Here is a 26,720-nt window from a genome sequence, read left to right on the forward strand (position 1 = left end):
GAATGTGGGAATTTGCTTTGCTTGATTATACACATTTGTTTAAAAAAAAAAAAGCTTTGTTTTCCTTTTTTCCTTTCAAAAGCTTAAGGGCCAGGGGAAAAAAAATATAAAATTTTGCTCATTAAAAGAATGTTTTTCCTTCAAATGAACTGAATTTTTAAAAATGTCTATTTGCCCTGAGAATGAACTACAAAATTTTTATGAAAGTTTTATCCTAAATCCTGTTGTACTTCAGACATTAAAATAAGTTTGTATTCCCTTCACATTTAAAAACAAAAGGAAGTAGAAAAGAAGATAAAGGACAGATGGTATGGTATTTTAAATGTGCCAGAGACAATGTAGATGTAGATAGGCAAAAATTAACTATGTCTTTCTTGTATAATAATTGTCATCCAAGAGTTAGAAACAAAGATATACCAAGAGGCAAAGATGAAAGACCCCCTACATAAAGAATACAACTGTAAAAAAGACAGACTCACTTGTATTGGGTGTTTATCTTGCAATAGAGAGCAAAAAAAATGCTCTAAACCAAAGGTATTTGAAGTTGCTTGATTCTGAAGCCACATTTTTATCACCATTAACCAAAAGAGCCACAAGTAAAATATAAGAGGTTGATACTGAAATTAGAGGTCTTGAAAACACACCAGGTTCTAAATCAAAGACACAATCTGTTAATGGGTTTTAAAAAAATCCTAGAAAACATATTAATTTCTTACATTATTATAACACCAAAATTATTTTTAAAGTTATTAATTTGGTTACAGAAGAGCATGTAAATTAGAGTTTGCTAACAGGCAAAATATCTTCAATACTAGTAAGATATTGCCTAAACACTAAACACAAAAAACGACGTAGTCTTCTTAACTAAACACCAGTAGAAGTCAGAAGATCTAGCATCTTGTTTCGGTTCTGCTAATATCACATGACTGGACAAGTCTTTTAATTCGCCTACACCTATTTCCTCAGTCATACAGTAAAGTTCTAGACAACCTCTAGAACAGGGATTCATAATCTTTTTGTTATGCCATGGATCTGTCTGGCAGTCCTAAGAAGCCAATGAACTCTTTCTCAGAAAGATATTTTTAAAAGCACAAGAATATAATCCATAGGATTACAAAGGAAACTAACTATATTAAAAACACAATTACCAAATTTTTTTTAAAAAGGTCAGGACCCTAGATTAAAAGCCATAGTTTTAAAGTTACTTATACTTCTAGGAGAGGCAAGATGCTGTAGCTGAAGTGCATGTAGACTTAAGTCAAGAGAACTAGGTTTGATATTCTTTCTGATAATTACTAGTTGTGTGAATTGAACAAATCAGGTCACACACGTAGCCCTCTCAATCTCAGTTTTCTAAAAATGGGCATATGATTCTTAGACTACTTATTTCACTATATTAGTAAGGAAAGTGCTTGTTAAACTTTAAAGCAATGGAGAAACATGAGCTGGTATCATTGTGCAAAGATAAATATCACTATTATAGAATTTGCTGTTACAGTTTTCCTTTTTCTCCAATATTTGGTGCCACCATTGTGTAAATATAGGCTCTACTTGAATCTCTACACATAGGCTAAAAAAATGACATTCCAAAAGCACATACATTTATAAATCTATAGAGCCCTCTAAGAAGAGGCGTGTATAGAGACAAAACTGGTTTGTTTCCTTTTCAAAATGAATGTTTTGCATGATGTTTCTGAGTCATAAGTCTCTAGGGTGCTTCCAAAGTTCATTCATGTACAAAACAATTGTAATTAAGCAGCAAACACTGATTGGAAGCTTGGGTTTTGTTGTTTATTTCTCAATAATGTGCATTAATTTCATTTTTAAAAGAACTACATCTCTCTTAGCACCTGACCAACAAGGGCATTTAATAATTGTTTATTATATTGAATATCTAACAAATGTTAAATTGTGAAACATAAAAAATATATAATTTTGTACTATTTCCTTATAATTTATTTTTCAAAGAAGATGCATGATCTGAGCATAAGAGCAAATTAAGAATCCTTGTATTTAGTCAGAAAACTACTGAGTTATGGTGGGGAGTAGAAGAGGGGTAGGTACATATTTCATGGAGCTATCTACTCTTTCTGTGGTTGCTTCTTAATCCATAAAACAAAAAAATTAATATGGATTAATTAATTATTAAAAATGACTTTTAACTATGAAGCAAAATCAGATAGTAAATGTACTCAAAATCATATAGTAAGTATACTCAAAAAGTGTCATTGTACCTCTCTTACCTCTGGGATAAAATATATACTCCTCATTTCTGACATTTAAAGTCCTTTATGACGTGATCCTACTCTATCTCACAGACTGATTTCAAATGATAACCCCTAGCTATCAACCCCCTAGCAAAACCCATGATCCGGTCATACTAAATACCTGGCTATCTAATGTATACCACATCCCAGCATGGAATTGGGGAAAGAGGACTGGCTCTAGGCTGGACTCTTGTATCTGATATTTACTAACTTAGTCACCATGAGCCTCAGTTTCCACATCTGTAAAATCAGAGACATAGTCCACTGGCTTCTGAGATCCTTTTTAGCTTTCAAGCTATAATCCTATGGTGTGACTTCAAACCTGTATGCTATTTCTTACAGACTATTTGCATAGTCATTCCCCATACCTAGACTGTTCTTTTTTCTTACTTCCACTTCTTGGTAAATCTTTAGTGAAGCAGCACAGTGTATAGAATGCTGGACTTAGAGTCAAGAATTGATATCAATTTCAACCTCAACATATATTACTAGCTTACCCTAGGCAAGTCACTTAACTTTTATCTGCCTCAGTTTCCCTAGCCTAATAATAGTAACTACCTCTCAAGGCTATTATGAAGATAAAATAAGGTAATATTTGTAAAGCATTTTGCAAACCTTAAAATGCTATGCAAAATGCTTTTGTTGTTGTTCAGTCATTTTCAATCCTATTTAACTCTTTATGACCCTATTTGGGGTCTTCTTGACAAAGATACTAGAGTGGCTTGCCAGTTCCTTCTCCAGCACATTTTATAAATGAAGAAACGGTGACAAAAAGGGTTAAGTGACTTGTCCAGAGTCACACAGATATTAAGTGTCTGAGACAAGATTTGAACTCAGGAAAATGTCTTCAAAACTTTAGGACCAGCTCTCTATCCATTGTACCACCTCACTGGCCCCTTATAAATGCTAGCTATTTTTATTCATTATTATTATTCTCTTTCTTCAAAAGCCTTTCCTGATTCCTGATAAGTAACATTTGACCCTAGTTCCTCAACAAAATTACTTTGAATGTGCTTTTTAATGGGTATGTTTTTATGTATTTAATTGTATTGTTCTTCCCTGCTCAGTTATTTTGTTTTTGCCTTCAAATCTCTCCAGTACCAAGAACAGTGACTGACACGTAGTAGGTAATCAATTGTGGTTGGACTAAATTGAATTATTAGAATTAATATGGTTTAATTTTTCACTAAAAAAAACTCACAAAATCCTTTTGATGTTATGGAGGCATTATTTTAAAAAGGAGAGAGGATTCAAAATAGCAGGAAAGAAAAAATTCAAATCTGCCATGGCAAACTTCCCATCCAAAGAATGTTGGGATGATTAAAAATACAACAGTTTCAGTTGCGTAGTTAGTGATCCTATTGACGTCCATTTGCAGTTGCCCTGCCATTTTTCATGTATGTTAACAGAGAGGTATTCTTGTGGAAGGAAGTTTGGTCAGTATCTCTGACTGGTAAAATAACTTAGCATCCCCTTTCTAACAGTAGCTTCCAGCTGCCCTAGAGCACCCGTTAATGAGATCACATGGAAACATATTGCAAAGGACCAGGAAACATATTTTGATGTAGGACCAAAACAGTGGAAAAATGTTAACTTTGTAATCCTCTGAGAATGGCTTTGTACATTTTATATGTTTTTGTATATTTATATTAGGGCATAGGGATGCTGTGTGCATTAATATCAACCAAGAGACTTTCTGTCATCAAAAGATAAAGATAACATAATAATTTGACCAACATGATACTGATTGAAATTTCTAAAGGTAATAAAAACCAACAATCACTCCCATGTCTCTTCAATGATTAGTGCCATGCATTAGTACCTTATAATGTATTGAAGACTATAAAATAAACTGAAGGTAGGTGACAGATTGACAGAAAAAAATGTTTCCAAAGAGTGTATAGGCTGTTCAACAAATATAGAGAGAAATTCCATAAAGGCTGGGGTGTGTGTATATATGTGTGTGTGTGTGTTTGTATGCATATGTGTGTATGTAACCTCAAGAAAACATCTATATTTTATACTACTACTGATACAACTGTTGTAAAACAATATTTATTCATTCCTTTGATTTCATAAAAATACTTCATGATGTCAATGTCTTCATTAAATTATTTCAATTTTACATGTATTTGCTGTTTGTTTTTTTAGCAGCTTTGTGAGGTAGAAATATATTTCTTTGAACTGCAATGCAAGTGACAATATACCTATCATTAATTCAAATTAAAACATTGACTATATTAATCCATTATATTCTTATAACTCATGTGACCAGCCTCTTTAAGAAGATTCACTTTGAAATAGTTATTATTTATCACTTATTTTCAAATGTTATAGTATACTAATCATCAGATTTATAAAATGGCTCTCCAATAGGGGAACAAAATAATTCTATGCTTATGAACCAAATCAGACTCTGAATGACAATACTAGTTCTGGTGATAATTTTGAAGACTGTCCTTCTATACCCACATAGTTGTCAAAGTTGAAATTTTCACAGTTTTAGAAGCTGCCTCGTAGGACTCAAGAAAACAATCTATCATACTTATTTTTTCTCTAAACTTTCATCAACTAACAGTATCTTCCAAGTGTTTTTCAAGTTAAAACAACAAAGAAAAACCATTCTACCTGTTGCATTGTTTCTTTAAAACAAACATAGATTCTTAAATGGGTTCACTGGTAAGATGACACTGAACTCTCTACTTACAGTCTTAATCCTGGAATACTATTTAGCCCTTTAATTATATAGAAGCCAGGAATACAAAGCATGTTTTTAAGTAAATAATAAAATTATTAAGGCTATTTTAAGATTGGCAACCTATCCTACTGCGATTTAAAAAGAAAAATAGTATTTCCCAATGCAAATATTCCTATGCTGCTAATTACTTGGCTGTTCAGTTTTTTTTAATTTTTTTTATCCTTCTCTCCCAAGTCTCTCTTCTTCCTCTCCCTCCCCCTATACTTTCCACTTCTTCCTCCTTGAATGTTGGGACAGGAGGTAAGGTTAGCATGGAGTATGCCACGAAGACACAGGAAAAGAAAAAAAGAATGTTAAATGACTAATGATGCTCCATCAGGTGCCATGCAGTTGTTTTTGTACACAAAATTAAAAGAACTGGATTGCAAAGCAGTTTGCAAGAGGTCATTAGTGGGCCACCTGTTGGGGAAGCAGTTGTTTGGTTAAAAATGAAAATGCTGGACTAATTAAGTGAACTGAATGGTATGGCAGCAGTAGACTGCACTGCTGAAAACACCAACTTCAGAATTCATTTGTGTTTCCTGTCACCAGACTGCCAGAGACCAAGCTCTGTCTCAAGGGAAGAGAATGCTGTGTTGTTCTTGAAACACCAATATGGCTGGTTGTCAAGAGCTGCCTTTTTTCCGCTCCATGGGAATTTCTCAACTTGGGTCACATCTGAACCCAGATGTAATGACAGTAGAAAGATACAGAAATTAGGACAGGAAGAAGTGGAATAAATAGGTAAGACAGAAATATGAGGAGCTGAGGCATATTTTTCCCATTTTCTTTTTAATGTATTTCCACAAAATCATAATAAATCTTACCTCATGTATGAAGTGGGAGACAGAGGCTTTGGTTTGGCCCATTGATAAGGATGTTGTGGTACTGAAAGGTACTGATCACAGAAGTTTCCTTTTCGGATATGCTGGAAGCTGGAAAACTCTTCAGGTGATAAGTCAGAAGTGGGTGATATGGTCCCATGATCTTCACCAGCTGGCTCTATCTTGAGTGTCATGGAAGGAGTATGCTCTAGGGCTGTTTTCCTGGATTTTATAGGAATTCCATCATTCATATCTATTGTGCTGTCTGTGGTAAGAGCATTAATGGCGGCCACAATGGCAGAACTGGTATATTGGTTAGTGTTTCCTAGCCATGTCTCATCTGTCACACTAACTCGAGGAGAATTCTGAGGTGATGGGGTGGGTGAATGATGTGGTGAGTAAGATGTCTGCCTCCCATTCAGGTTGTATTTTCTCTTGTTGCAAGGAGAAGATGGTCTGGAGTTACGAGTACTGAGCCAGTTTTCCTCCGTAATGCTTGTTCTTGGGGATGTAGATGGTGAGTGCCTTGGAGAATTCAGCAAGTTGCAGGCCACCATACCCCGTGTATATCCTTCTTCTGGATCAGTGGTCTTGGGAGAGACACAAGGGGACTGCCATGGTGATGTCTGAGGAGATGTATATGGGTAAGAATAGTTGGATTCATATGATGATGCTTCAGAATTACAGCTTCGGGAAGATAAGCTACTAGCTGGACTCAGGCAAGATGGATCTCTGTAAGCTTCAATGTTTGGTAGATTCAAGGTGGCAGTAGATGGAGATCGTTTAGAGTTTGGTATCGTTTCTTCAACATCAGCATCATGAAAAAACTGGTTGTTGTTATGATGAAGTCCCAAATAAGAAGTTATCTCAATCCGAGGACTTTCTAGTGCTGGGGCTCCATTAGGTCTGATATTTGAAGAAAGATAATATCCTGAGGTCCCACTGTCTATACTACCTCCATATCCAGAGGGATGATTTGTTGATGGTACAACTGAAATGACTGGATTGGATGTCTGAAGATCATGGCATGGGGCTGACAATGAGGGATGGGCCACGTTGAGAGGCAAACCAGCATTGATATTTGAAGATGTGTAATTATAGTGTTCTGGAAGAAAAAGAATGAAAAAAAATGGCATGAAGTGTTGTTCATCTGGCAAATGTGAACCCATTAGTTTAATGAATTCTATGAAGTTGTGAAGCTATTGTAACCAAACACACACATGAGCACACACACACACACACACACACACACACACACACACACACACATGCATACACAGATAAGGAAGGGCATGCATAGATTAGGATTCAGATCAAGGGGTTTAAGCATTTAGACTTTCAGTGTTTTGTAAAGCTGTTCAACATCTCATCAGGTCATAGTTAAGTCTTCCTCTCTCCAAATTTAGCACTATATTCACTATGCTACACACAGCCATTTTAATTGTGGCCCTATGAATAGAATTTGCAATCCTACCTTGCATGACTAAAGAGAAGAATGATCTCTCCCCATAGTTCCCTTTGGAAAGACTACAGTGTAATACTAAATCAAAAATAACACTCAAAACTAGCGTCAAATTATTTCATTTTAAAACATTATTCTGAGGTGTCCAGAGGCTTCACCAGACTGTCAAAGGGTTCCATGACACACCTGATTGCTAAAGGGGTGCTAGTTAAAAACTCTTACAACAATATTGACTCTAATATATTCATTTTATAAAGAAATTGAAGCCCAGAGTCAAGATGTGATGGAAAATTCATTAGATTTAAATCAGAAAATCTGAATCCCAATATCTTAATATTTTACTACCTACATGAGATTGAACAAGTGACATTTGTCCCCTTCAATTCAAATCTAATGATGAGCAACCTGTCCAACATCACAGTTTGTGAGACTCAGATTTTCATCTCCTGTATGAATTTTCTTCCCATTACACAATATTAAAACATATCTCAGATGTCCATTCTCAATACATTAATTGAATGATCTAAACAAAGCATATAAAATATGACATAAAGGACCCTCAAATTGTGTCTTTTTTCAAACAATTGCAAAAATAAAAATATGAGAGAAATAAAGTCTATTTTAAGAAACTAGGAGGAAATGATGTCTCTTACTTATAGTCTTAAACATTTTAAAATTAAGATATAGTGGTCCAAATGAAAATGAATTCATGCATAGAAATGTACTGTGACATTATATGTTGCTTCTACATGAATGCTAGGCTAATCCAAATACTATATGAATGTTACATGGTATTCTAGGGTCTGTAGTTTAAGCAATACTACCACTACCCAATTAATAGGGTCACATAGTATATATCTAAGGCAGAATTTGAAACCAGGTCTTTCTCAATTGGGGGAGGGAGTGAAGAAGGTGGGAAGGCTAGTTATTAACAAAGAATATATATTAAAAAGTTTAGGGGCAGCTGGGTAGCTCAGTGGATTGAGAGCCAGTCCTAGAGACGGGAGGTCCTAGGTTCAAATCTGGCCTCAGCCACTTCCCAGCTGTGTGACCCTAGGCAAGTCACTTGACCCCCATTGCCTAGCCCTTACCACTCTTCTGCCTCGGAGACAATACACAGTATTGACTCCAAGACGGAAGGTAAGGGTTTTAAAAAAAAAAAGTTTAGTATGTAAAAAGTTTTAATTAATAATATAATTCCATTTAATTAAGAGGTACCACAGCATAGTAGTCAGTGCCCTAGACCTAAAGTTGGGAAGTCCTCAGTTAAAATCCTGTCTCAGAAACTTACTATGATCCTAAGCAAATCATTCTAACTTCTAAAAGAATCTATATAATAGGAACATTATCATCATCATCTTGCTGTCTCACAAGCATTATAAGTTTCAAATGAGATATATAAAGCATTCTACAAATCTAGAAGCACTATATAAATATTATTAATAATAATCATCAGTGATAACATTGCTTTAAAATACAGATCTCTAACATTAAGAGCTTATAGAGCTATCTTAATTACATTTTTTTGCCAATTCATACTCTCCTTTGCATCCCAAAGATTCTCTCTACCAGTTAGTTCCCTGGCCCTGCTAGATGCCCTATCAGAGTTGATCTTATGTGGAAAGTCATCACCCAAACCATCAAAATTTAGTCACTGTTTGTTCTAGAGACCTACTTCCCATTGTCATTCCACTGCCCTCAGACATACACAACTCTATATAGAATTGCTTTTTTTATAAATCACTTTCTTATTCAAAATCCAAGGAAGTTATGCCTTCAGAGCAATTGTGAAGAATGCTCTAAGTCAAAGTGACCCAAATGTTGTTATTCAATCCTTTCATTCATGTCCAACTTTTCATCATTTGGGATTTCTCTTGCAAAGATACTAGAATGGTTTGCCATTTCCTTAACCAGTTCATTTTAGACATAAGGAAAGTGAGGCAAACAAGGTTAAATGCCCAGTCACACAGCTAATAGATTTCTGAGGCTAGATTTGCACTCAAGGTCTTCCTGACTTCTGGCACATACTCTATCCACTTTCTGAGCCACCAAGCTAATCCAAAGAGGATATAATAAAAATTGCTCATTATCACAATAACATCTAATTCACTTATCCCTACATTCACTCAACACTCCATGCCCATAAAGCTAAGCCCTGTAGCAATTTACAGAAGCATAATAAGGAGATGCAGCCCTCAAGTAGTCTCTAATAATATATATTTAATATCTAATAATATGATCTAATCATGTTATTCTTAGACTGAATTCCTTGAGGTCAAGGACTGTCTTTTGTCTCTCTTTGTGTCCCCAATGCTTAGCACAGTGCCTGGCACATAGTAAGCACTTAATAAATGTTTAATGACCAACTGACATGATTGATAAAAATCCAAGAAATCTGCAAATAGTTTTCAAACGTGTTTAAATCATAGGAATATTTTTATATGTTTTTAAAATAGTGAAAACTTAGCATAGTGAATATATGTCAATAACATGAAAATGGAGAAAGAGAACTAGGTAGATGATAAATGAATAAAGGAGGATGATATAAAGATAGAGAAAGGAAAATAGAGATAATAGAAATAAGTAGATACATATAGATAATCGAAAGGTAGGTAGAGAAAGGGAGGGGGAAAGGTAGATGTCGATAGGAGAGAAAGATAAGTAGATAGAGATAGATAAGAGAAAGATAGATGTATAGATACAGAGAAAATTACAAAATATAGCAATATTAACAAAAAATAAATTAAAAGTTACTTTTATTCTATTCTAGCATTTGTAGTTCAAAGCAATACAATTACTATTCATAGATGGATGAATAACCTACAGTTTCAATACATTAAGGAATTCCTATGAAGGGACTCCAATCAATGCATATCAGCCCAGGCTCCATAATTTATAATCTTAGAGAATTGACTAAGAACACAGAGATGCTAGGTGACTTGTCCAAGGTCACGCAAGGCACTCTTCACCATGGTGAGCCCTAGTGTTCTAATCTCTAGTTGTCTTTCTTTAGTTGCCAAGATGACTACAAAAGTTAGACTGTTTGGATAAGTAGCCCAATGTAGGTGATAAACTTCATCCAAGAATAAATACCATAGGATCATAATGTCCTAGGATCTTAGATTGAGAGCTGGAAGGGACATCAGAAGCATCTAGTCCAACACTCTCATTTCACAGTTGAGGAAATTGAATCCTAAAGGAGACTAAGTGACTTGCCCAAGATCACACATAATTTCAAGAGACTAATAGTCAACAAGCACCATAAAGGAAACTAGAAAAGAACTTTTAAAATAATGCATATGTTTACAAAACCCTTTATATGCCTCCTATTGCCTTGTACTTGTAACAAACACTTGTTTGGTGAATACTTCATTTGATCTTGAGCAAATATTATTATCTCTTTTCTAGAAAAGGAAATTAAACTGCAGAAAACTTCAATTACTTTCCAAGGTCAATCTGGACTTAAATCTGAGTCTTCTGACTCCCAAAATTGATGCCTTTTATGGTATACCAAATCTGTCTCTCCAATCAGTCAGTAATATAAAGATTTTAAAAAAGAGAAAGAAACTGAATTTGGAAAAAAACTTTATATGAACTATAAATGAAAATTAGCAATTTTATAAAACATCCAAAATCTAAGTTCAGTTGCACAAAATTCCATAAAATCCTAATTTCCACAAAGTAGTTTAAAGGAAAACTGAAACATTCTATACTTTTTAAGTCTTTATTCCCATACCCAGGTGGATCAGATTGAAAACAAGTGGAAATAAGCCAAAGTTGAAAATTATTTCAAGTGGAATTTGATTCAACTTACATAGTTTAACCCTTATATTCTTCAATTCATTTGTGATGGGGAAATAACTATTCACCAACAAATATTTGGCAGTTATTTGAATTAAGCTAGGTGGCTTGGATCACTGCTGTCAAACTCAAACAGAAACGCCACTACATTGAATATAAGGATCCCTTTTGGCAGTCTCCTGCTTTAGAAAACCACATATTAACATTATATATATTCTAGAGTATTTTTAAATATTTCCCAATTACATATTAATCTTTTTAGGCCATATCTGGGAGCATCTGGGACCCATATAACCCCTCCCTGGACTATAAATTGTCACCTCTGGAATAAAGTATAGTGTTGTTCCTGGAGTAAATCCTTAGAACCAGATACTTTAAAAAATCAGCAATTTTATAAAACATCCAAAATCTAAACTCACTTGTACAAAAGTTCACAAAATCCCAAGTTCTATAAAACAGTTTGAAGTATCACTTGGGCAAGTCATATTTTTCCTCAATTATAAAGTGGGGATAAAAATAACACTACTTCATAGGGTTATCGTGAGAACAAATGAAAGGAACCAATATATGTAAAGCATTTTGCAAACTTTAAAGCACTATATAAATCTCAACTGTTATATCTACCAAGATGATGATGATGATGATGATGATGATGATGATTTCTAATACCACAACTATAACTCAGAAGCTATATCCACACAGGGGAAATGACAGAACATTTTTCAAGTCATTACCATGAAAATTCTGAGGTTTATAAAGGGAAAAAAAAAACTTTAATAGGCCCAGAATTCTACAAAGTTTCCCTGTTTTACCAAATTTAGAAATCTGTCTTTCCTTTCCTTCCTTAGACTCTCCATAGTACTTTCTTTGTTCCTCTTATACATTAAAATACATGTATTTTTCACTATTTATGTAGTGTTTTATCTTTCCTTTTAAACAATAAACTCCCTGAGGACAAGGACCAGATTTTTCAATATCTTTGTAATTCCCTCATTTCCTGGCACAAAGCACAATGTAATGGTACAAGATGTTTGAAAAAAAAAATGAAATGAATTTAAATATTAGATGCCTTCAGCATGCTACATATAGAAATATATTCCTGAGATTATATATATTTTGTATATACATACATATTTCTATCTTTTCCTATAAATTTTGGCTAATTGACTCTCACTATCAGCAAAAGAATGTATTTTTAAGGAAGCAACTTGTTGAGCAACAAATAAAATAAATATGCAATTACGTATGACTACACAGTTGGCTTCCAAACATCTGACTTTTATGCATGCTTTTTACATGGTTGAACATTCTAAAAATAAGCATGTTTTTAAAATGCTTCCTCCATCTTTTCCATCCCTTTCAGTGTTTTTTTCTTTTTTTTAAAACTTCTGAACATATAATCACTGCTGCAGGTGTCTCTCACATGTGCTAAATCTATCTATGGGTTTCTTTAGGAGGTTTCTGTAATAATTATTAACACTGTCACCACAGCCTGAGATCATGTATTTTCTGTCAATCCTCTGAGGGGTTCTCTATGGCATAAGATTATTTCTCTCCCTAGTCTCCAGACTCTACATGATAGACTGTTGGTCATAAATGAAGATTAAATGAAGGTTGCTTGCATCTGGTATATCTGTTAGTTCTATGCAGTCAAACCACACCATTCTGTCTGCACAGCCCCTTATTTTATTAACTTCAAGGCTCTCTGATTTCAGTGGTATGGGTATTCAAGACGCCCCCATAATTTGGTAGATGAGCCTTCATTATACTTCTTTTTAAACCCTTCCCTTCTGGTCTTACAATGGATACTGTCAATTTTAAGGCAGAGGAATGACACCCTACGCAATTGGGTTTGAGTGACTTGCCCAGGATCCCACGGCTAGGAAGTATCTGAGGCCAGATGTGAACCCAGGTCCTCCTGACTCCAGATCTGACACTCTATCCACTGAGCTATCTACCTGCCCCCATAATTTATTTCAGCTGAAATAATTCATCATCCATTGGCCAAATTTCTGGTGGTAAGCCTCTCCTACATACCAATCAAATTGGTCTATTTGCTTTTCCCAAACTCCTGCCTTCACACCTTTGCACAGACTATTCCTCCTGCCTAAAATGTATTCTTTCTTCCATTTTGCCTTTTAGAATACTTTAGCTTCCTTCAAGGCTCTTCTTAGGTACCACCTCCTACAAGAAGGCTTTCTTGATCCTCCCCCACATCGATGCTCTCTCCTTCCTCGCATCTTTCATTTCTTCATTAGTATATATCCTACATCCCTTCCATAAAATATGTTTTTTGAATGCAAGGAGTATTTCTCTTGTCTTTGTGTCATTAGCTCCTAGCTCAGGACCCTGGTCATAGCACATGTCTATTAAATGTTTGCTAAATTCATTTCAATTCCAATGGTCACCACACTGGTCTTCAAAACCTCTCCAGTCTGAGACCTGTGAGGCTTGCACTACTGTCAAATCCTTTGGCACCCACAGAGGGTCTAACCCAAGACTTAATAAGGCTTCAAAATAGGACTTAAAAAAAAGATCCTGAAGAAAAAAGATAAATTGTCAGTATTTTCCTTTTTCTACCCTGGGAAGACCTGCATTTTTAGAACTCAGAAGAAAGAACCAGGTTGGGAATGTTTGTCTCTGGAATGCCAATGACCGCTGAATTCCAGGTTTTCCCTACAGCTTCCTGGATACCTTTTAAACATTCTCCTGTTAGACAGCCAAGAGTTGCAATGGCAGGGGAAGCTTTGCCTCCTTTGGTGTTTATTTCCAAAGGAAAGCTGGCGGATCCTTGTCGGGACTAACTGCTTTCATTTTGTCCTGTGTAGAAATGTTTCCAACCCCAAAGTACCCCCATGCTTTCCTCTTCATATTTTGGTTTTACAGCTGGTCACGGACATCTCCCATAAAGACCTGAGAACAGTGGTAATAGCGGCGGCCCTTCAAACAAGGGTGATCTCCTAGCAACGAACTAGATTAAAAGGCCCCCAATTCCCACTCCACCTCTTTCTTTTTATTATGTGGAGCTGGAGTGCCCAGACTCTACTCAAGCCTCCCACTGAAATCTAGTGGGGTTTTAAGGGCAGGCCTGCAGAGGTTACTTATTCTTTTCTGTAACCCTTCTATTTGTAGCATCCCAAGAATCCAACCTAAAACAAAGGATGAATTTTCTCTTTACACAAAAGCAAGGACTTCAAAAGAACAAAAAACAAGGGGCATGAGGTGTTCCGGGAAACATTAAATATTGTGTTAAATATTAAATACCGCCTATTTCCCCCAAAATTCCTCCTTTGGAAACTAAATGTGTCCCATTGTTTCTGAGTGGTGCCTGAAATGAGTATCTTGAGCTGTTTTAACCTATGAAATTACCAGACAGCATTTCCTTTAAGTTTTCTGTGACATAAAACTGGTTTCATTGTGAATGCTAAAGGGACAGGTTACTAGGTTTTACTTCCTACCATTTAAAGGCTTATCCACTGTTAGACACTGATTAGAATGTTACTCCACTGAGTAGTATTTATTCATTCTTCCAGCACGAATTTACTGAGCCCTAGTTAAGTAACAGGCACTTTCTAGGCACTGAGGGGGTCTGAAAACAAAATTGAAACAGACCTTGCCCTTGATAAGCTTCCATTCTACTGAGAGGAAAACAATATATACAAAGAGAATGAATGTGGTCAATGGAAAAGGCGCTTTTGAATCAGAGGACTGGGTCCTGATTCCTTTGATTTGGGCTTTTGAATCAGAGGACCTAGGATTGAATCCTGTGTGTCTAACTACCAGGGTGAACTTGGGCAAGTCACAACCTCCTAGGTGTCAACTGCTTTTTCTATAAAATGACAGGGGTTCCAAGAATTTACAAAAAGCAAAGTACAGGGAATTGGTCGATTATAGCTCTAAGTGCAAAGTAATTTTGTTGTTGAGGGAGGGCACTAGCCATTGGAAAAGAAACAAGATAGACCTCTTAGATGAGACTTGAGCCCTTGAGGAAGTTAGGGATTCTAAGAAGGGGAAGAGAGGAAAGGTTTTGTTCCAGGCATAGAGCATGGGCTCTGAAAAATCTTGGAGACAAGAGATGGAATGCCACTTAAGGAAAATAGTAAATAATCCAGTTCAGCAGGAAGAAGGCATAATGGAGAGTAATATGCAATAAGTTTAGAAAGACAGGGCAACCAAACAATCAAGAAACATTTTTCTAAGCACTTACTAAGTGCCAGGAACTGTGCTAAGTGTAGGAGATAAGAAAAGAAGCAAAAGATAATACCTGCCCTCAAGGAGTTTATAATCTAATGGAGGAGAGAATGTCAACTATATAAAAGCAAGCAATATACAGAATAAATAGGAAGTAATTATCAAAGGGAAGTGACTGGGATTAAGAAGTTTGGGGAAGATTTCCTGCAGAATGTGGGGTTTTAGTTGGGACTTTAAAGGAAGCCAGCCAGGGAGGGTCAGTAGTCCAGGCTGAGGAAGGAATGGTTCTTGCCAAGTTGTGAAGGGCATTAAATATCAAACAGAGGGACCTTGTATTTTATCCTAGAAGCAAAATTAGAAACTACCCTATTGAGGTGGCATATTAATCCTTAGCGACACACCTTAATCTGCCTTATTTAATAAAATGTGGAGTTATGAAAGTAATCCATTAGTATGTTCAGCAACTGATGGGGCAAAAGTAATTTGCTTTTTTCATAGGAGGCAAGAAATAAAGAATCCAGAACTGAAAAAGGAGTTTTAGATCAATAATCATCTATTTACAGTACTTGGCTGTTTGGCCTGGCTAACGGGCCAGACCCATTCAAAGTTTTCAGGATTTTAGGGAAGCAAACTAGTAAGACAGGCCACTGAAGAATGACATGGGGCTGTTGCACTGAAGAACACATTAGTGGTCACTTGTGGAGGTCAGGGCATGTGGTTAAAAAGTTAAGGAAAAAAGATGGGAGAAGGAAACAGACTCCTTCTAGCATATATAGAGTAAACAAATGTCCCCACTCCCACCCCCAGCTTCCATCTTCACCCAACTATGGACTGAAGGACTGTGTACCCATCTATTGCCAGGCTAGCCAATGAATCAAAAGTTAAATCCAGTTAAATCAAGAACAGGAAAAAAAAAGGTAAGAGTAAACACATCAGAGGCAAGCAGAGGGCAATTTTAGTAGACTTTAGGAGCTGAAAAAATTCTGGAACTAAAAGTACCTTAGCAAAGCTCTAAATCACTAAGAAGAAGGAAAAAAATTGCCTTTGTAAAAATATACCCAGCCTTAGGTTTTTCTGAGTTAAACAAATTACAGAATAAAAGGCTTTAATGCCTCAACTTAATTATAAACACAACCAAATTGCCCTTTGTGGGCTAAGTGATGATAAAATCATTATTCTCCTTCCCGGAACAATAACAATAAACAAGTTAGAGTTCCCCAACTTCCCCACTGAGTCTGAGCCTTTCCAGTGTAGAATGTTTGTTTGCTTCCTTCCCAAGGGATAAACACCCAAGGCAATGACCCACCCTAGTCTAGCATGCTGAGATCCAGAAGAGTTTTGTTAATTATGATGTGGGTTGTACCCAACCTAACTCAATCCTCCATAGTACTGATTGTCTATGCAGTGACCCCTCTACATTTCTTCATGTTAACCAGAGCTGTTTCACTATTCTTTATAGTCCTATACAATTTGGTTTTATTAGCTACTTAAATTAAAATTTTAACTATTTAACTATGATATTTACACAAAGTGAAAACATTTTCAGAAACTTTTTCAGCAACTCTGGGATGTTGAAGCTGATTTATATCATGTCAGGAACAAAAGTTCTCAACACCTATTAAAGTCACTTTCTACTAGATGCCTTAGGAAACTGGCTATTTGCCAAAAAAGAGTTCATTAAATTACAGTGTAGATTGCTACAAAAGAAATGAAACGATTTTAAGCAAACACCACATAGACAGGGGTAAAAAAAGCTACTACAATGGAATTGACTATAATAATTTTTAAGTAATATGGCTCAAATACCAACTGATATAAAGGTATAATGTATACTCTTCTTTTTCTAATAATATACTAATTTTCAAAACATTTTCCCTACATGGCACAGTTTCTGAATATGTCCAGTTACTTGAAATCATTGTTGTTTCATCCTCCGTAACATTTTTTCCACAAATCCAGAAGTTAAATTCTAAGCAACTGTCAAAAATATGCATTCCTCTCCTTTAAGAAAAACAAACCTTATGTTCAAACAAATATCATTACCATAACTCAGTCCATGCTCCTACATACCTGATTTGAATACACACATAACAAACAGAATCTAAGAAATAGTCAAATGGAATGTGCATAGATTTTTTAATAAGCCTGTTTGTTCCCGTAGTGCAATATGGTGGCATGATTACTGCCCAATATCAATCTGATTTTCCTTTAATTCTAAAGTCTAGTATTAAAAGTCATATTCACCACCTCCTAATACTAGATCACATCTACAAAATGGTAGCAAGAAATACAAAATGCACTATATAAATGGCCTTCCCTAAACTCTCATCCAAATCAACATTGAGTGTGTTTTTTTTAATTATTTTGAGGAACTTACCCATTAGGATTTGCACTCTGCTAAACTACAGCATGCATGCTAGAAATAGACTTGGGAAAAGTCTGATGGCCAAATTCTGCCCTCAGAATTGCATGTGCGTTCCTCCCTCCCTAACAGGGCAATGAAGAAGATAGGAGATCCAGCCAAAAGAAGGAATGTGGCCTTTGACAAATTGAAAATAAAACTGAAGAACTGCATAAGATAGGCCAAAAATGAAGCAGCTGAAAAACTGGCTAGTGAATATGTGCACAGAAATTGATAAGATGCATTGCATAAGGGATTTTTGCATGTCGACCAAACTGATATGATAGACAGCAACAGCCCTAGAGGTGCAGTTTTAGAGAGTTAGGGCAACAATCTGCCAGCAAAGAAGGATTTACAAAGCCAGATCTAATGGTCCCATTGAAGCAATAAATAAAGTTTGATAGGTTTCGAATAGCTTTGACAAATAATTAAAGAGAAAAATTAGAGTTAAAGACTTTTAAAAATTCACAATATAGCCTGGTAGCCTGTACTAAGAACAGGCAATGCTTACACACCAGGGTAGGCTACTAAAATGGTCTCTCAAACAATCATACATTTTACGGACTATTTTCCCCCAACATTCTTGCTTAATGCTTTGTTTTCAAGGAAATTTTTTTAAGTTGTTCATTATTTACAGCAGCTGAAAACTAAAAGCAAATTCAAAGGAATGAGATAATGAATTATTATATTCTCAACTTTAACTAAAGATAATTGGAGATTTGTTTTGCTCTTTTCCCAAAAAAAAGGATATAATGATTTTGATTAAAAGACATCATCTGAAGAGTACCTATTTTTCATTTAATGTTCTTTTTGGTAATTATATACTATATTTCACTCTCTTTTCCTTAGTGATCAGTAAGGACTAAAACCCCGTGGGCAAATGACTGTGGTTCACAAGACCTGATGCCTCATTGTGGGTTTGCCACCTACTCATTCATGTATCCAGTCAAGAGTATAATTCCTCTATTTGTTGGGGGGATGGGTAGGGAATCATTAACATGATCACATAGAGTTTTTCTTTTTTTTTTAAATATGCAAATTATCAAGAACTTTCTTCTGGCACAAGATATTTTCTTTCCACACCCAAAACATTAAGTAGTGACAAGCAATTTTTTTTTCCTTCAGATTTTGGAAAATGCCATTGCTCTCTCTGAAGAATCTCCAGACCACTACCCAGAGCTCCTGTCAATTTCCTGTCAAGTTGCTGCAGTGACAATACTGTGGCAGCATTCAGCAAGGCCGAAATAACTTGGAGAACAAGGGCATGCAAGCCGTGATGCCATTGCCACACCCCTTAAACAGCTGATGGGAAAATCAACTATTGAATTACAGACGAAGGGGAGCAGGATTTCCCTGCTCTCAAGTGGAAAGGGAAGTCCATTCCCTCCCCTCCTACAGAAGAGTGGATCTAAAAACCAGCATCAGCTGTAGATCAGCTGTTTGAGGAGTGGAAAGTGGATGATGTGTGGGTAGAACCAAAGCATTCAACCTGGCTGATACCAATGGTGGTGGTGGAATTTATTCATTCAGTTATTCATTCCAACACTCAGTGAATAGTTCTTGGGTACCCATTATGTTGATAGTCCTGCACTAATTATTTTGTGGGATAAAAAGCATGTGAGACAGGATACCACACTGAACCTGAGAGTCACAGGACCTGAGTTCAACATCCTGCCTCTGTCTCTTACTCTGTGTGGACCTTGGATAAATCCTTTAATCTCTCTTTGGTCTTTTTTTTTTAAACCCTTACCTTTCATCTTAGAATCAATACTGTGTATTGGCTCCAAGGCAGAAGAACAGAAAGGACTAGGCAGTGAAGGTTAAGTGGCATGTCCAAGGTCACACAGCTAGGAAGTGTCTAAAGCCAAATTTGAACTCAGGAGACTTCCCATCTCCAGGCTTAGCTCTCAATCCACTGAGCCACCTCACTGCCCCTTCTGGGGCTTCTTAATTTCTATTTCCTCATCTGCAAAACAAGGGGCTTATACTGAGTCACTTCTAAAATCCTTTTGAGTGCCTTGTGTTCAGGAATCTTATAAACTAGAAAGTACATACAAATTACAAGAAGTAACAATAAAAGATGATATATAATTAGATACTGAATGAGTTTTTTGTTGTTCATGTCCAACTTTCATGACCCTACTTTGGATTTTCTTGGCAAAAGTACTGGAGTGGTTTGCCATTTCCTTCTCCAGCTTATTTTACAAATGGAAAACTGAGGCCAACAAGATTAACTTAACTCCCCAAGGGTCACAAAGCTAATAAGAGTCGGAGGCTGGATTTGAACTCAGGAAGATGAGTCTTCCTGATTTCAGACCAAGGACCTAGCTGCCCCAATTAGTGACTCTTAATGGTCTATTGTTGGAGTGGACCATAATGTCCCTACTTTGGAAGGATTGGGCTAATAGGGAAGAAGCAACAGCAGTATTTTTCAATCCATGATTTAAATGCCCAAGCTCTGAACTGTGCCAGGATTTCACACAGTAGTCAAAAAAAGAAAAGACAATCTGTCATATTCCCTAGCAACTTCACTAAGCCACCAAAATAAGAAAACAAACGACATAGCTCAGGGTCTTTTGTTGAAAAACTTGAAGCCTAGTTCTCCATTATGAAATAGCTCCACCCTCTCCTCTTCACACAAGTAAGCCTAGTCAGCTCCAAGACACAGTTCAAATCATATATATGGTTCTTGGGAAGCTAAGATGATCTCCTACAATCCTAATTGGGACTTCAAAGATTATTCACTCTGTAATTCATTCATTGAACATGATTTCAACAAATAGCATGGTTTAATGGAAGCCATTCAAATCAACAACCATTTATTAAAAAATCTTTATCACTTACCCAGTGAGAAGTATAGGAAAGCCCTCTCACCTTGGAAACAGGAGATAACTGGGTTTGAATCCAAATGATATACAATAGTGTGACTTTTAACAAGCCACTCAAATTCACCCAGACTCAATTTCTTCATTGTAAAAGTGGGACAGAGAGCCTTAAAACACTAACCCATAGGTATTTTATGGAACAAGGGTTTTGTTAACCTCAAAGTGCTTTACAAATGTAAATTATTATTTTTTAAAAGGACCTAGATCATCTAAGTCCTATGACACCCTAACTTTGCAAGTGAGGAATAGAAGGAATTTGTTACATCTAATTTGTCAATTTTCCTTTTTCGACAAGGTGTCTTTTCTCCCCAAAGTGACTACAAATCTCTTGAAGACAGGAGTTATATTTCTGGGGCTCATCTCAGTACTGTTATTTATAGTATGTGTTCAAACACTTGAGATTGGAGCAATTTCTAGAATAATCTAATAATAGCTAGAATTTATTTACTTTATGAAGCACTTTACAGATATTATTTCATTTGAACCTCACAATTCTTTTGAGAAAGGTGCAATTATTATCCTTATTTTTACAGATAATAAAACTGAGGTTTTTATGATATTTTTCTCATTCCTTACCTTCTATCTTAGAATCAATACTGTGTATTGGTTCCAAGGCAGAGGATGTACAAGACAATGGGGTTAAGCAACTTGTCCAGATTTGCACAGCTGGGAAATGTCTGAGGTAAAGATCAAACCCAGCACCCCTGTCTCTAAGCCTGGCTCTCAATCCACTGAGCCATCTAGCTATCCACAGCTGATAGAGTTTACAACTTGTCCAGTGTCACAAAGATAGTAAGTTATCTGAGAACAGATTTGAATTCAGGGCTTCCTGATTCCTACTCTCTCCACTATGCCATGTAGCTACATCTGCTGTTTCTAGAAAATATAATAATAATTACTATCATAAGTATTATTTTAATATTTAATTATGCATTGATATTTATTATTTAATACTTAAATCAATGTTACATTGTTATTATAATACAAAGTAAAACTTTTCTGTTCCCTCTTAGAATAACCTGAAGAATTGGGCTACATGATGTTCACCACTAAAAAGGTTGGTTTTTTAACCCTATTTTCTAAGTTTTGCATAGAAACTTTACTAAAATATCTATCTTGAATTTTTCCCATTATCTCCCATTCACAGGAACACCAGGATAACTCCAAGGCTTTAACACTCCTCCCAAAAATGATTGGATAAAGACCTAATTGTTTTTTTTTTCCCCTTCCAGTCTCCCCTCCAGTCCATCCTCCACATAGCAGCCAAATGGCCTTCCTAAGGAACAAGTCAGATCATGTCACTTCCCTGCTAAAAAAAGTTTCAATGATTCCCCAGTTACTTGAGGATAAAATATAAACTTGTTTGGCATTTAAAGTCCTTTAAAATCTGACTCATACCTTCCTTTATAGGCTGATTTCACATTATCCCAGTTCATGCCATCTCTGTTCCTAACAAACTGAAGTACTCACCTCTGTATCTTTGCAGGAAATTCTATTCTTCATCTCTATTCCTTATAATCCCTAGTTCCTCTCATGCCTCAGCAATGTCACTACCTCTTAATCCTTTCCTGATCACCTTCCTCTTTCCCAAAATTACTTTGTTTTTCCTCTATATGTACTTTGCACATTGTTGGTTTGTCCCTTTTCAGAAATATTGGACTCTTCATCACCCCATGTGGTTTGCTTGGCACAGATACCTAAGTGGTTTGCCACTTCCTTCTCTAGCACATTTTACAGATGAGGAAATTAAGCCAAATAAGGTTATGTGACTTGCCCAGGGTCACATAGCTAGTAAGTATTTGAGTCTGGCCTACTTTGTACTTGGCTAGCTGTACACCAGTTCTCAAATATACTGCCTGTAGTATGTGTGCAGCCCACAAAAATCCCAAGTGTTACTCAAACTAGATTAAAATACAATTGGGAAATATTAAACAAAATAAATAAAAATACAATACGACATAGAAAATGTTAATATGTTGTTTTCTAAGTCACTATATGACCTAAGAGGGTTCTTATGAATGGTTTAGCTGCCCCTATTTCTATTTGGAGTTTGCTATTACTATTCTATACCATCATCACCAACCCAGTAGAATACAAACTTTTTTGGGAATGATGGTGAAGTTGGTACATTTCCCAATGGCATCTCCACAAGTTGCTGTATGGATACTGTAGGAGTCAGAATAAATAAATACTAGCATTGAAAAATATATAGGAATTTTAATAATAAATTAAAAGTGAGAGAGTAAAGGGGGAAAAAAAGGTTCTTCAGTCAAGTAAGCAAAGCAAAAACAAAAACAAAAACAAAAACAGGTTCACACCTGCAGCACTTAACCAAAAGCACAAGCTCTGAAAAAAAAAAGACCCCGCAGTGTGGGTCTCAGTCAAATTTATCTCCCAAGCATCCTCACGTAAAATGGGAATGTAATTTAAAAGGATGCTGGGAATGTATCTCAGGTGTGGCAAATTTTACACCTGCACAATACCTTGGTAGAAGTTAGGCTATAGCATACCTGTGGGTTAATTTTAGGCTTAGAAGGGAATAGGTCAAAACTATTCACAGAGTAGGGAAATGGAGTAAAAGAATATTGGGGAATAAGAGTAGTGGTATTAGAAATAAACCCAATGCCTGACTATTATTATCTAATGTTAAAAAATAACTAAAATATAAAAAAGTAATAGTTACTAATTCCTTAATACTATATCACTTGATGCTAAATCTACAAATAGTGGGAAAAATACAAAATACACTATGTCACTGACCTTTCTTAAACTCTCAAATAGATAAGCATTGAGTGTCTTTTATTATCTTGAAGAATTTATCCAATAGGATAAGCTTGAGGCTAAACTATAGCAATGTAATGCTAGAAATTGACCTAGGAAAAGTATAATGACCAAATTCTACTCTTGAAATTGCATGAAGATAATAAATACTGCTACACAAAGAATGTGGCATTTGACAAATGGAAAATAAAACTGAAACTGAAGAATCATGTAAGATAGGGCAAAAATTTTGTAGTTGAAATACCAGCTACTTTGATTAGCTTCTCAAGGAAAACAGGATGAGACTTATTTTCCCACCCTCCCACTGGTTGATCATACTCTCCTGGGGGCAGGAAATACTTGTTTAGGATCAGGCTATGTTCCCCACCAGGTGGCTTTGACACCTACTTTGGAGACCACCATTCTATGGCTATTATCTAGTCTTCTTGACATTCTTCTGTAGAAACCCTGGTTTGACTGTGCCTTTCCTAAAATGTGGTGCCCAGAACTGAACATAGCATTCCATATAACAACTGAACAGGATAGCACATCATAGAACAACTATCACCCATGTTTTCACCCCTGTCTCCATTCAAGAAGCCTATGGTATAATTGTGAATTAATAGAAAAAAAACTGGATTTGGAATAATAATAATCTTAGTAATAATCCTTTCAGGTTCACAAAGCACTTACATATATTTTCTCCTTTGGTCCTCAGAACACCACAGTAAGGTAGAAGTTATTATCTCCATTTCATAAAAAGAAAAAATTGAGGGTAAAGAAATTAAATCACTTATCCAGGGTCATCCAGCCAGTAAGTTTCCAAAGTAGGATTTGAACTCTGGTCTTCCTGATTCCTAAAACCAATGCTTTATCCTCAGTACCACCTCACATAAGTTCAAAGTTTGACTCATCTACTTATCTGGTGTCTTCAAGACTATGAACTGAACCTCCTTAAGCTTTTCTTTTTTTTTTTTAGCTCAAATATAAGAATTTACATTTGTACCTATTAAATTTCATCTCATTTGGTCCAGGTTTCTATCCTTTGAGATTTTTTCTGGATCCCAACTCTGTCATACCTGTTAGTTATCATGTGACTTCAAATTCCACCTAACATATTTACATGTGTTACATTACACTGGCAAGTCACTGAACGCCTGTCTGCCTCATCTTCTTTATCTGTAAAATGAAAAGGATGACCTCTAAGATCCCTTCCAACTTTAAATTTTATAATCCTATGAGTCTTCCAAGCCTAGTGTCATTTGCAGATTTGAAAGGTATGTCTTTTATGCAAGATAATAATAAAATGTTGATCATCATGGATACAAGAATAATTCCCAGAGAACAAATCCCACTGAAGACCAAATCTGTACTAAACATGGAATCCAAATATATAGGTTCTAATCCTAGTTCTGTCTATAACTCAGCCCTTCTGTTAATTAATTCCCTTGTGTAATTTCTGGGAGACTAAATGATCCCTAAATTCTTTCCAAGAAAAGTACCTTCTTGTTCTAGATTAACTAGGTTAATGGAAAGAATTAGAGAAAAGGATGTTTAAACTAAACTATTTCTTCTCAATAAGTCATCTTTATAGAAACATCTATTTAATTTACATATTAAAAAGAGGTCCAACCAAAGCAGCATGCCATAGAGATAATAATAATAGTTTATATTTATTTTACAATTAAAGGTTCATAAAACACTGAATACACTATCTGATTTTATTGATTGGATCCATCAAAAAACAAGCAACCATGTAAAGTGAGGGATAGTACAGATGGCACCAAGTTTTCAAAACCAGGTGATTCAAAGGATCATGATTCCCTCAAATAAGGAAGTTTATAAGAAAAGTGGGTTTGGGAGGAAAGAAAATGAGTTTTATACTGGACAGATAATAAGATACTGACAGGACATATAATTAAAATTGTCCAGTTGGGCAGTTCATGATGAGGCCCTGACAGATAGCCACTATCATGATCCCTGTTTTACAGATGAACAAGAAAGAAGGCTCACTGGATTTGGAGTCAGAAGGCCTGAGTCTCAATTCTATCTCAGATGCTTACAGCCTACATGGCACTGGACTGGTCACTTCAACTCTCTGGAAGTCAAGTGAGGTGTGGACCTAGATGATCTTAGAGGTTACTTCCAATGCTAATTCTAAAATCATGAATACAGCTGAAGGCTTTGGTCATAAGAAGGGTTAGGTGTTGACTTTAGAAATCTAAAGGGATAAGTGAGTAGCAACTGTAACAGCATCAAAGTAGGAACAATTTAACTACCATAAGATTCCTGTTATTATGGAACCTTGGAATCTACATATGTAATTACCCAATAGAAGTGATCACTTCTATTTAGAATTACTAAAGTTCTGAGGAAAATCATAGAGGAAGCATGTGTGTGTGTTCACATGTGTTCCTGCTATACTTGTGCATATTTTTGGATAAATACATTCTTCAGGTTTACCCATGGGAATTAAAAACCAACAAATCAACTTAATTCAAACTACTAATCAGCTATAAAACTAATATAAATGAAGTTTTCACTTAAGTGATTAAGTTATAAACAAACTAGTTGTTTTTAGATAATAAAAAATGGCAGGAGAATGAGGTTGATTAGGCATAATTATATATGGTTAGGACAACATTATTCAACTATCTCCAGTGTCTTGGAATAGCTTGTATATTGTGTGTCAAGGCAAAGTCTGCTATTAAAAAAATCTGGTTGCAAGTATAGACAATAAAAAGTACTAATGAAGGAAAGAAGTTAGAGGTGGAACCAAAATTTGGGTATTTGAATAGTTGTTAAAGATATCTGCTAATGACCTGAAAAATGGGTTTTTTAGTGAGGTGGAAAAGTTTACTAATGAAACACATTTATTCAATGACTAAGAGGATTAAAAGTAACCCCTTTTACAAAACCAGGCAAGTGAGCAAGGTTAGGGGCAGCCTAAATTCAATGTAAGTAAATGAAACCTACTTCCAAACAGCAATTAATTGTACTTTTAGGAATGGTCTAAGGAGCCTCTAATATCCCTTCCACATATCTTCATATCTCCTCCAACCCTATTCTCCCTCCTACTGAGCTCATAGGTCTGGAGATCTAAAGACCAGGGAGGATGAAAAGCAAATTAATCAATGCAGAAGTTCAGCGATGGAGTTGATAATGAGGAGCAGATAATGCCTCACTAGCTGGAATAGTTAATAACAAAAAAAAAAGAACAAAACCTTAGACTTAAGGAGTAGAAAATGACATGGAATATATTATACATCCATTATATCAAACTGAGGGTCTCTGCTAGCCAAGAATACTGCATTTGGTTTTCATCACCTCATCTCAAAAACTACAAGCAGAGAGAATTGCTTTAAAAAGCCAACAAAAAGGGGGTAGATGGA

The 26,720-nt window shown here is 35.8% G+C and overlaps 1 protein-coding gene across 4 annotated transcripts in view; it reads right to left on the bottom strand.

Moving 5' to 3' along the window:
* The window catches only part of NFATC1 (nuclear factor of activated T cells 1), a 217,662-nt gene that overhangs the window by 181,454 nt on the left and 9,488 nt on the right, over window positions 1–26,720 (bottom strand). For all 4 annotated transcript variants that reach the window (XM_007487818.3, XM_007487820.3, XM_056823543.1 and 1 more), the window contains exon 2: window positions 5,832–6,933. In XM_007487818.3, the coding sequence (XP_007487880.1) occupies window positions 5,832–6,933 (1,102 nt within the window). The remainder of the gene's footprint in view (window positions 1–5,831; window positions 6,934–26,720) is intronic.

Source organism: Monodelphis domestica, chromosome 3, assembly GCF_027887165.1.
Source record: "Monodelphis domestica isolate mMonDom1 chromosome 3, mMonDom1.pri, whole genome shotgun sequence".
Taxonomy (NCBI): Eukaryota; Metazoa; Chordata; class Mammalia; order Didelphimorphia; family Didelphidae; genus Monodelphis; species Monodelphis domestica.